We start from the raw sequence: 12,099 nt of genomic DNA on the forward strand, positions 1-12,099 counted from the left end.
AAAATGTCATTTGGAATCAGATACTGACATGACAAATGAAGTGGCATTTCTCATTGGCTGACGAAAAACTATGGTGGAGTTTATTAGTATGCCTTGTGTCCTGTTTGGGGGTAGTAGAAAAGAAAGGAATTTACTCGGGAAGTCTCAGCTGCATGATGGTTAAATGATAACCTGCGGGGCTGGCGGAGCCACAGAACTACGTGCGGCCTTCCATGCTCTGCGGCCTGTGCAAATTGAAACCCAGGCAATAAACACATACTAGCAGCCTTGGTGGAAAAGCGGGGCACTGTGCGGAGACCGAGCACGCTGCGCATTTACCAGATCGGTTTACTCATCACTGCCGAACTCAGCACAGGAGAGGCTGCCATACTTCCTCCTGAACTCAGTCTGTTGAGATGGCAGCATCACTTGCCTCTTTAAGATAACCCCAAGACAATGTGGGTCAGCTGTGGAATACAGGGCGGTTCCTTGAGGCGTGAGTAAGGACCGGTTAGGAGGAGCTTCCACGGAGGCCTGAGTCAAGATTTCAATTAAAATGTTCTGCTCATGATTAGTCAGATGCTTGGGGGGTTGTTTTGTTTGTTTGTTTGTTAGCTTTCCACTTTAAAAATAGTGTATTTTTTAATGTGATTGTTTTTGTGGGAGGAAGATAAACGGGGATAAGGGTTTATGGGAAACTGAAGGGAGACAGGTTCTTAAGGGGAAGAAAAAAGGATGTCAGGGATAGAAAAAGGACTATCATTCCTGGTTTTATGACACTCTTAAGTAGTTACCAGTGAGCTCAGAGAATGATACAATATTTAAAACTTCCTGAAAATGAACTGCATTCATAAAACAAAATTTCAATATTTAGAGGTCCTTAAAATTAATTTTTAAGTAAAACTAAACAGTAATATTCAAAACTTCTTCAAATTAATTTCACTATAAGTAAAATGAAATTAAATATTCAAAACTTCTTGAATTTTATTAAGTAAAATAAATTACAATATTTAAAATTCCTTAAAACTGATTTTTGTACTTTTTAAGTTTTAAATATTGTAAGTAGAAGTCAACACAAAAAGGAATACAGCAGGTAGTGCTGGTGTGGGGAGGGATGTAAGAGATGGAAAGATGCTGTTAGCAAGGGAGACCCAGTATCAGTGAACTTCACATGAAGTCAATTCAGAAAAATCTGGCATTTGTCGTGAAAGAGATCAAGCGCCACAGTGCCCCATACACCCTTGCTCGTAATTTGTGAGGAATGTTACATGCATTGATTTGATGGTAGTTTTCCCTGCTGACAGTCAGTAGGCAACCTTTCTGTACATTTTCAGCTCAAAGAGATCTCAAATTACTTAGTCACAACATGAAAGGAAGCTACGCATTTTAGTAGCTAAGGCCCATTTGCAATAAATACTCTGCATCACGTAACGGATGCTTAACATGCTCGTAAAGCCAACAGCGTCCGGATTTAGGATAGTTGCCCTTCCGTATTTCTCAGATAAACTCTTCGTTCTCAGATTTGATTGTAAAATGGAATATAAGCCAGAGCATGCTCATAAATGCTGCTGCATTCAGGACCAATGTTTAATTCTGGTTTTTTGATGACCAGTCCTAAAATGCCAATAAATATTTCAAATGACCAAGAAGAAATGCAGTGCAAAGCATTTTGCACTATGAGTCAATAAACTTGTCCAGTTTCTAAACTAAGCAGATTTAAGCAAAACTTCTTGATTTTCTGTGATACTAATATACGATCAAATAAAACTTTTAAAAATATATGGCCTCCTTTAGAAGAAAAAGTATCTTAGAAAAAGTCTCTTTTTCCTTTCCAGACATTTCCTTGGCCGACAATAGGTCTATAATGTGATAAACAATTATAGGTTTAAAATTCAACAAACTAAACAGTCTCAGTGTGATGCCAGTCACATAAGGCCAGACCCAGCCAAATGCCAAAATGGCAGTAGATTTAGAATGGAAAATTTTAAGACCATGTGTGTCAAGCAGTATTAACCTGACAAAATTCCAGAATAGGAAAGAATTTGGATAAACTCTGAGAGTTCACCATAATGGGATGTGACTGTGTGTTTCTAGCCAAGACGGTACGTGACATCTCTGGCAATAAGAATATATCCTACACAGATGAATCATTTTGGCAATGATGTAAGCATAGATACATCAGGATTTAGAATGTTTTTAATCAGTGTCATGCATATTAGACAACCCCACTTCTGCCAAAACCCCTGTCCATATGAGTCAGATCAGTTTATTTAGAGCTGAAATTCTTAAAGGTCTACAGTATCATAAATGCTCATTGACATTTTTTAGTTGTTATAATTTGGAGAGGAGTTTATTTCATCCATACCCCTTATGCATAACGTAATAGCCTTTCTTTCCAAACTATGTTAACACCAGGTATTGAGGTACCTGAACTGCCATTTGTAAACCTCTCACACTCATCATGTTAATCCGTTATGGAATTTCCTTTAAAGGATGAGGATTTACAACGTTGCCCTGCAGTTGGGTATGATTTAAGAAATTGGCACAGGTTTTGCACATGCAAGCTCTCCTTACAGGCTTAATATTTCCACAGCTTTGCTGATCAGACACAAATCAGGAAAGGAATGGAATGCTGGAGAATATAGAAGGCAACAGAAGGAAGGTTTTCTTCCTTCTTCATCTGGCAGGTTTGGTGCCTCATGTACATTCTGTACAGCTAAAAGGGGAGAAGTGAAGTTGCGGTGAAAGATACTTGGGATATTACTTTCTATGTGGTAATCTAATTTATAAGGGTTGCTTTGCATTTATTAAGATACAAGAGACTCAGAGCCCAGATGAGACGAAAACTTTTCTTCAAGAAAAATATTCTTCAAGCCCTTTCACATGTTTGGGATTTTGAGACAGTCTAATGTCAGATCCAGGGTTCCCTCTTCCTTCTACATTATCCAGCCAGGCCACTCAAATTCAAGGATAGGAAAGGAAGAAAGGATGTGATTAAGTGTTAGGAGGAGGCTAATAGCAAGGATGTTTGGCTTCGTTCAGGTTTCTAAGATTATCTATATTTAGCAGAAACCAGAAGCTCAGGCTCAGTTCTATGAGAATTGGTTCTTATTTGCTGCCACCTAGAATCTGACGCAGTATACGGAGCTCAGGCTTATAAAGAGGTAAAAGTTCCTGTGCAAGAAATTTCGTTCTAATGGAGAAATCGGAACTCTTAATTATCTTGGCTCTAAACTTAAGCAAACCTGCAAAGTTTTGCTTTCCTGATGAGTATTCTGGTATATTTCTAAAGTCATGAGAAATGTGGGAGGGAAAAATCAGCCAGATAATAATAAAATACAAAATTGTCAATATTCAACCATTTTTCACCTACAAAATTGGTACCAATATCTGACCATTTTTGAACGACAAAAGTGGTCATTTCTTATGGCTCAACCTACTACGTTATCGTAGAAGTCCATTATTTGCAACAATAGAACAATCTACATGATGGAGTAGAAGTATGCTAGAATGCTGTGGAAATACTCTGCTTAGATATAAATCACTAAAAGGTTCAGTAGTTTCTAGAAAAATAATTGATTCATAGGGGTTTTTTTGTTCCCACTGTTGTTTACATCTGATTTGAAATAAGAGAGTAATTTTTCAAAGTTTTTTCCTGAATAGCTTTTTTCTAATGACCTGTGCTCATTGTGGGACTAATTTACAAGGCTACTGTGTAATCAAGTTTTGTGGCTAGTTACCGGCTTTTTATTCTTATGCTCCACCACTCCTTACAGTAAGGGGTGGGTGGGGAAAAATAGGTTTGAGGGGATGGATCAAACACGTTTTATTGTTCTATCCTTAACCATAAAGGAAGACAAGAACGGGACTAGGGGCACAGTCCGGGAGGGCAGAGCCCAGTTAGGCAGAGGAATGCAAGGGTGCTTCATCTCTGACCCAGGTCTCTTGGGTATCCTCTGGGTGGTCTAGCCAACTAGTCTAGGGAATAGGAGAGTGGCCAATTCCATGAAGGTCTGGCAGCTGGAAGCAACAGCTGGAAGGACATTGAGCTGGTTAAAAAAAAAAAAAGACCATGAGGAGAGACACCTAGTTTGTTGTTGCATTTGGATTAGCATCTCAGAAAGTCACTGCTGGGGCCCGGCAGTGTTGCCCACATGGGTCTACAGTAGCTCACAACGCAAGCAGATTCATAGTCATTGTCAAGGATACCCTGCATTTCACCTAGGCTACTTCACCAGCCAAGAACCAAAGTGTAGATGGAACCTAAGGGAGGGATTCTAGCCCCTTCTCTGCACTGACTAGTGTAGCAGCACTAACATTTCTCTTCCTCACCAGTAAAATAAATTTCATATCAACTTACTAGTCATCTTGTGTGTGTGTGTATGCATGTGTGTGTGTATGTGGGTACATGTGTGTGTGTCTCTGTGTAATCTGGGTGCATAATACATATTATATATCACATTACCTATATCATATGTAATATGATATATCATGCAGTAAGTTCATGTTTATATACATTTTTATGTGTTTATAACCTTACCTATATTGTTTAAATGTCTGAATAGAAATACTATATATTTCTCTCTATATTACATAGTATATATTCACACATTTTATATGTAAATATATAAAATGTGTTTGAATAAGATATGCCACATATACATATATTTATATATTACATATGTCTTCTATATGAAGAGAGATTACACAATGACCATAGCATATATTATGGGCCACAGTTGTACACACTGATTTTATATAGTGCATGCGCGCGTGTATACACACACACAGAGTATGTAAATACTTTATCTTAAAACAAGGAAGAGCTATTAGCCAATTCATTTCTTGGACTCTTATTTGCACCTCTCGAATGAAGGAAAATCATTTCTCAGATTAAAACCCAATGCTGTGATTAGAATTACCAAAATGTGACAAGCCTCTGGTAGAAAGAGTAAGATGTGTATATTCGCCCTGATGTGAGCATCTGTCTTAACTTAAACAGAGTACACCTTTACTCTCACTCTTAACTGTCAGACAAAACAGGCTGTGATAAACCAAACAGTTCAGCGTAGAAAGTAAATGTTCGTAACAGGCAAAGTGTAAATGCAACCCAATTAATGAACTTCTCCCTTAAAACAGATGTTACTCAGGCCAGACGTATATACACTTTAAATTTCTTCTCAGAAAAACAAAAATCATGAATTTATGTGGATGTCATGGAAGGAAAAGCTTTCTATAAACATGAGCTACTTAGTGAAACTTGTCTAAGAATAAAATATGTTTTAAGCAGATTTTTCTCATGCATTCATTACACTCCATGGATTTTCTAGAAGAATGTAGTGATTTTATTTCCATATATGAAATCTGGCACTGGCCAGGCATGCTATCAACGGCTTCAGTGTCTCCTGATATTAAATGTTTTCCCATTGAAACTGGAAGCCATCTCATTTTACCTCCTCCATCTTCTTAGTTATTCCTTACTTTTAAGAACTCAGGATGAGGAAATCCTGCTAGGATTAAAGGATTAAAATGTGAGGAGCACCCAGAGGCATCAGCCTCTGCGCTGTGGTTCTGTGTGCTGGGGAAGGCAGGAGAATCTGGGCCTGAAGAAACATCTGCCTTACAAAGTCCAAATGTACAAAGTAGATCAATTTGCCTGTGATATTCATTGGCCAAAAAAATAAACAAACAAATCACCCAGACTGCCTCTGATAGCAAAACCATTAAATACGTATAAAATATAAGTGACTTTATGAACAACTTTCCGGAAGTGTATCTACTGGGTAAAGTTAGGTTAACTCTCAACTATTCACTTGTCGATTCCTGCGTCGGTGGGTTGTAAACAATCCCAAAGGCTTTGGTCAGGTCCCAGAAAGGAGTCTGGGTGAGAGTGAGATTTAATCTGTGAGTATTCCTGACACTCACCCCAAGTGACTGGAGGATTTTCCACCATTAGTGTTATTTATCATCTGTGCTGCCTTGTCTCTTCATTGCCTCCAAAGCCTGCAAGTTAACTGCACAGAAAGATAGAAAATTCTTTGGAAAAGAAGAAAAATGATTAGCCTAAATCCTTCGGTATTTGACTTTACTAGATGAAAATCCCAAAGACTACTGCTAATAAAATTTAAATTGCACTCCTGGTATAAACTGTATCTGAACACTGGTGAAGAGCTCTACTGTCCTTATCCCAGGGCCTGGCTAAAAGCCTGCGCTGCCACAGAGCATTCACTCATGAATAATCAGAACTTGGACCTGTGTGTGTGTCTTGACACACTGATAGGCATGTGTTCCTATGCACGTAACTATACAGACATGCGATGAACCAAAACAAACATCTTGAATGTGCTTTTCAAAGACTAAGTGAATACTTTAAAAGCTTCTTTATCTTCAGAATTTGATAGAATCAGTATGTATTGTTTAGCAGTTCCCTCTGGCAATTCATCAGCCTTAACCACTGTGGCTGTAAGAGAGGGAGCGCGCTAGGATGCTGGTCAGTTCCTGGCAGGCTCACTACCACGCAGCAGTCTTTGACTTCCAGGTCTCAGGCTGCCCCAGGTCTTGGACCTGCCCCTTGGATGATGAGCCCAGGCTCCCATTACGTGCAGGGCTTCTGGTCACCAAGGGCTAAATCTATTTGTTGACACTAAAGAAAGGAGGCAGCTGCTGAGAGAGGAAAGTGAAGAGGAACAGAATGTACCAAAATCTTTCTTCCCTGCCTTTCCTTGGTTTTCATTGGCCCAGTTTCTGAAATGGATGTAAAAACAAAGACCTGGGCTGGCTGGAGGAAAAACTGGGAAGGAGTTAGTCTCTGTGAGATCCTCCTTACCTATGATTTCCTCTGCACTCCCTCCCCATCTCCGTTCTCTGTCCCATTCCCCAGACCAAAGGGAAGCTGCTTCAGTAGACACACTATTCCAGAGGGGGCTGCATTTAAAAGAATACCCTTGAAGGCCAAACCACAGGGAATTCAGTTATGATGATGGGCAGAGCAGACATTCTTGGGGGGCAGAGCATTCCTCATGTCCTACGGCTCTTGGAACATGTCTCCCCTTGAGTCCAGGCCAGAAAATAGGGGCTCCACAGTTCCGCTTTCCATTAGGGTAATAGACCAACCTCTTCAACATAAACACCCAGCTGTGAATCAGGTCTGGTGCCAGCTAGGCAGTCCAGGCTATTCATCCCTGGGAGGCGCCCGCAGCTATGTTGGCAGTCATCTCTCCCTTGACTGACTGAGCTTCAGTAAGGAGGCCCAGTTATGGTGTTAGCGGTTGTCCCTGAAATCCAAAGAGCTCTTTGAAGACAGTGCACAACTGCCATTTGGAGTTTAGGGTGTAGGCATCTGCTAGAGGGGTGTGGCTTGAGAATCAAGAATCTAGCCTATCAGGAATGAAGGTGGGGGCCTCTGCAGGCCAGGCCAACAATGACTAGCAACGAACGCTGAGTGATCAGGTAAAACAGATTCTTTCTCAGGGCTTCCTCTTCTGGCCTCTATCTGTATGCACACCCCTGTAGCAAGAGGAATGAAGGAGAAGCATAAGCCCCTATGAATAAAATCAGAATCCTCTGGAACTGCCCCCAGAACCAAGAACATGTGATGTGCAAAAAGAGTCAGGACTCAACAAAAATGATCAAACTACAAAAGGATACGGCATTTAAAATGTAGCAACAGATCTCAAGAGACAGGCGAACAGCTTACGTCCACCTCTCCTTGAGTTTGATTATTTTCATTCTGGACCCTCAAATGCCTTATTCTTTTCACCTAATAGCTCTGTTAACTCAAAGTCCTTTCCTCGATTAGCTTCTAAGATCATCCAACAGCAAGGTAAGAAAAGGACTCTTACTGTATTTTCCAACAAGAGTCAGGGTCAGATAATATCATTAGAAAACATCACACCAATTGTAAAAAAGGACTGCAGAACAGATTTAATTCAAATCCTACTATATGAGTAATTCTAATCCTGCTCTATGCATCCTTATTTTCTTACCATATTTAATGACTCAGTACCAAAGCCCTGTTTTAAAACTTTTTTTTTCTTTCTAGCAAGAAAACACATAAAATTCCATTTGCCATTTTCAGTGAAACTCTAAAGTGTGTTTTGCCCACCAGAACTTATTCTACATGGCCCCAGATGAAATGGTCAGTATTGTTTCCCCAGGATGCAGATGCCTCGGAAGTACTTTTTTTACCCTCATTTCAAGGGATCAGTTATTTTTTTATTTTATTTTATTTTCGCGGTACGCGGGCCTCTCACTGCTGTGGCCTCTCCCGTTGCGTCCTCTCCCGTTGCGGAGCACAGGCTCCGGACGCGCAGGCTCAGCAGCCATGGCTCACGGGCCCAGCCGCTCCGCGGCATGTGGGATCCTCCTGGACCGGGGCACGAACCCGTGTCCCCTGCATCGGCAGGCGGACTCCCAACCACTGCGCCACCAGGAAAGCCCGGGATCAGTTATTTTAATCAAAGATCAGCTGGTCCTTCCTGAGAACACAGTGGCAACAAACTTAATAAATAGTTTGCCCTGGTAAGACTAGACATTAACTATCTAAAACATAATTAACAACAGTATGCCAGTCAACGAGTGTACTTTTTACTTCATGTCTGGGGAGTTTAGGTGCCTCCAATTGAATAGGGGCCACGGTGCTAGTTATCAAATTGACAGTCTTGACCTGACCTCTAAAAGTGGCTGTAAAGCAGTGCCTAGTAAATTAAGATAAATGCCAAATCTCTCTGAGGAAACAGGCCTATATCGTGACTATGAAATGGGCATTTGGGTTTGAGGCCAAGACTTCACAATACATATATAAATACCAGCCTGGGCACGAGGGAAGACAAGCGCTCAATGACTGAACACAAGGTAACAGTGACTCACTTTACTCAGTATTACGATTGGCTGGAGATTTTAAATTCATTTTTAAAAACCAGACTATTGTACCACAGGGTAAAGATTTTATTATCCTCAGTAATGGGATTGACTATGCCAAGGTGTAGACGCAGAAAATGAGATCTGCCGATCTCAGTGCCAAGACAGGGGTGATAGAAAGCCACGACAGGTCACTTTGTGGGTCTTTTCAATGTTGCAGCGGCCTGGAAACCTGGGGAGGCCTGTCCAGGAAATGTCTGGCTCCAACTAGGAAAGATGGGAGAAGTTCAACTAGATCTGGTTTTAGGCAGTAGAATGAAGTCAAAACGGGCACTTACTGTACCTGTGCTGTTCCAAGGTTACTGGAATACTAACCAAGGAGCCAAAGGCACTAAGTAGTTCAGGAGAGAGGTTACTGGTCTGGCCCGGTCCCTCAGAGGCCATTGCCAAAGAGTGCAGAGAAGCCAGCAGAGTCACCGCCTGCTTGAGACGCCATCCATAAACAACCAAAACGGGTCAAACATCCCTGAAGACAAGAGACACGCCACAAACTTGCAACCTGAATTTTCATTTTTATCCACTGAGTTCATATGAATCTTGTTCCTTCTTCCATCCTTCTTGTTCACTGAAACTTGTCCCTACTTATTTTGCTTCCCTCTGTTTCGCAGATTTATTGCTTCCTGCATTGATATTTGGGGAAGAAGAAAAAAGAGGCTGTGATCTAGGTTCCTGTGAAGCCTCAGATTAAATACAGTGCTTCTTTCTCCCTAAAGCCTTCTACTTGGCCAAACTTAAATGAGGTGATGAGCCGTTAACTCAGAACCCTCTGCCCACCGCCTTAGTCTGTGCTGACCTCCAGCCAGACTTGTGGGGATGACAAGCAAAATGCTGAGTGGCCAGGCATCCTCTCTGGAGTGTTCCACCAACCAAGGCAAACAAATACTCTGCAAACTGCACCAACAACCCTAAACTATCAGTGTGCATAATCCCCAAAAGACACAGGCACACGTCTACTCAGATTTTTATAGGCAAAAGTCCACCCAGCTTTCTTGAGCCAGAAGGAAGCCATGAAGATCTCAGCTCCTCTATGTTCCCTCTATCCCTTAACATTTATGATTCACTAAAACACGAGCTTCTCTCTCCACAGGAGAAATCAGTGACATTTACTGTCACCTGTCACCCCTAGGACGGGTTATATTTCCTTTGACCCAGTAGTTCCCCAGGACCAAGGTGTTTCCCCTCTTTAGAGAGATTAGCCTTTAAAATTTTTGATCTGGTCTTTTTCTGCCCCCTCAGGTCATGGATTATATGGGACTTTTGAAATGTTATCCTCCTGGAGGAAAACTAGAGAAGACCAACACGTTAAAGAGAGAACTGCAGCAGTCTATGCAGACTCCATGCTCTCCTTTTCTCTCACCACTGCCATGTACCTGGTCACCTTTGGCATAGGGGCCAGCCCTTTCACGAACATTGAGGCAGCCAGGATTTTCTGCTGCAATTCCTGTATCGCAATCTTCTTCAACTACCTCTATGTACTCTCGTTTTATGGTTCCAGCCTAGTATTCACTGGCTACATAGAAAACAATTACCAGCATAGTATCTTCTGTAGGAAAGTCCCAAAGCCCGAGGCATTGCAGGAGAAGCCCGCATGGTACAGGTTTCTCCTGACGGCCAGGTTCAGCGAGGACACAACTGACGGCGAGGAAGCGAACACTTACGAGAGTCACCTATTGGTATGTTTCCTCAAACGCTATTACTGTGACTGGATAACCAACACCTATGTCAAGCCTTTTGTAGTTCTCTTTTACCTTATTTATATTTCCTTTGCCTTAATGGGCTATCTGCAGGTCAGTGAAGGGTCAGACCTTAGTAACATCGTAGCAACGGCGACACAAACCATTGAGTACACTACTGCCCAGCAAAAGTACTTTAGCAACTACAGTCCGGTGATTGGGTTTTACATATACGAGTCTATAGAATACTGGAACACTAGTGTCCAAGAAGACGTGCTAGAATACACCAAGGGGTTTGTGCGAATATCCTGGTTTGAGAGCTATTTAAATTACCTTCGGAAACTCAACGTGACCACTGGCTTGCCTAAGAAAAATTTCACAGACATGTTGAGAAATTCCTTCCTGAAAGCCCCCCAATTTTCACATTTTCAAGAGGACATCATCTTCTCTAAAAAGTACAATGATGAGGTTGATGTAGTGGCCTCCAGAATGTTTTTGGTGGCCAAGACCATGGAAACGAACAGAGAAGAACTCTATGACCTCCTGGAGACCCTGAGGAGACTTTCTGTCACCTCCAAGGTGAAGTTCATCGTCTTCAATCCGTCCTTCGTGTACATGGATCGATACGCCTCCTCTCTGGGCGCCCCCCTGCACAACTCCTGCATCAGTGCTTTGTTCCTGCTCTTCTTCTCGGCATTCCTGGTGGCAGATTCTCTGATTAATGTCTGGCTCACTCTAACGGTTGTGTCCGTGGAGTTTGGAGTTATAGGTTTCATGACATTATGGAAAGTAGAACTGGACTGCATCTCTGTGCTATGCTTAATTTACGGAATTAACTACACAATCGACAACTGTGCTCCACTATTATCCACCTTTGTTCTGGGCAAGGATTTCACAAGAACGAAGTGGGTAAAAAATGCCCTGGAAGTGCATGGGGTAGCTATTTTACAGAGTTACCTCTGCTATCTTGTTGGTCTGATTCCTCTTGCAGCTGTGCCTTCAAATCTGACCTGTACACTGTTCAGGTGCTTGTTTTTAATAGCATTTGTCACCTTCTTTCACTGCTTTGCCATTTTACCTGTGATACTGACTTTCCTGCCACCCTCTAAGAAAAAAAGGAAAGAGAAGAAAAATCCTGAAAATCGGGAGGAAATTGAGTGTGTAGAAATGGTGGATATCGATAGTACCAGAGTGGTTGACCAAATTACAACAGTGTGATAGCGTCTGCTTGTTATGTTTTCACCCTAGGTCTTATCAAGAGCAAAGGGATGATGTTAATGGAAACAAATTGGAAGTTGTTCTTTGGTTTTTAAGAATAAGAAATAGGCATCGCCAAAAAAAAGTAAAGGACAAGATGGGGAAATGGGCATTGCATATTTTCAATCTTTAAAACGAAAGGTTGTCATCAGAGAAAATTTACACACACACACACACACACACACACACACGCACCCAAGGAGACTCATAGTCTCTTAAACTAAGATCAAATAAGCAAAAGCTTATTAGCAAGCAGAATCCTCTTTTACTC

At 41.5% G+C, this 12,099-nt stretch overlaps 1 protein-coding gene across 1 annotated transcript in view; it reads left to right on the plus strand.

Moving 5' to 3' along the window:
* The window catches only part of PTCHD1 (patched domain containing 1), a gene marked incomplete at both ends in the record, with an annotated part of 50,037 nt that extends 38,248 nt beyond the window's left edge, over nucleotides 1-11,789 (plus strand). Inside the window, one exon of the mRNA XM_082864660.1 lies at nucleotides 10,135-11,789. Coding sequence (XP_082720786.1) covers nucleotides 10,135-11,789 — 1,655 coding nt within the window. The remainder of the gene's footprint in view (nucleotides 1-10,134) is intronic.
* Between the last annotated feature and the right edge of the window lie 310 nt (nucleotides 11,790-12,099).

The sequence above is a fragment of the Leucopleurus acutus genome (genome assembly GCF_964270905.1).
Source record: "Leucopleurus acutus genome assembly, chromosome: X".
Classification (NCBI taxonomy): Eukaryota; Metazoa; Chordata; class Mammalia; order Artiodactyla; family Delphinidae; genus Leucopleurus; species Leucopleurus acutus.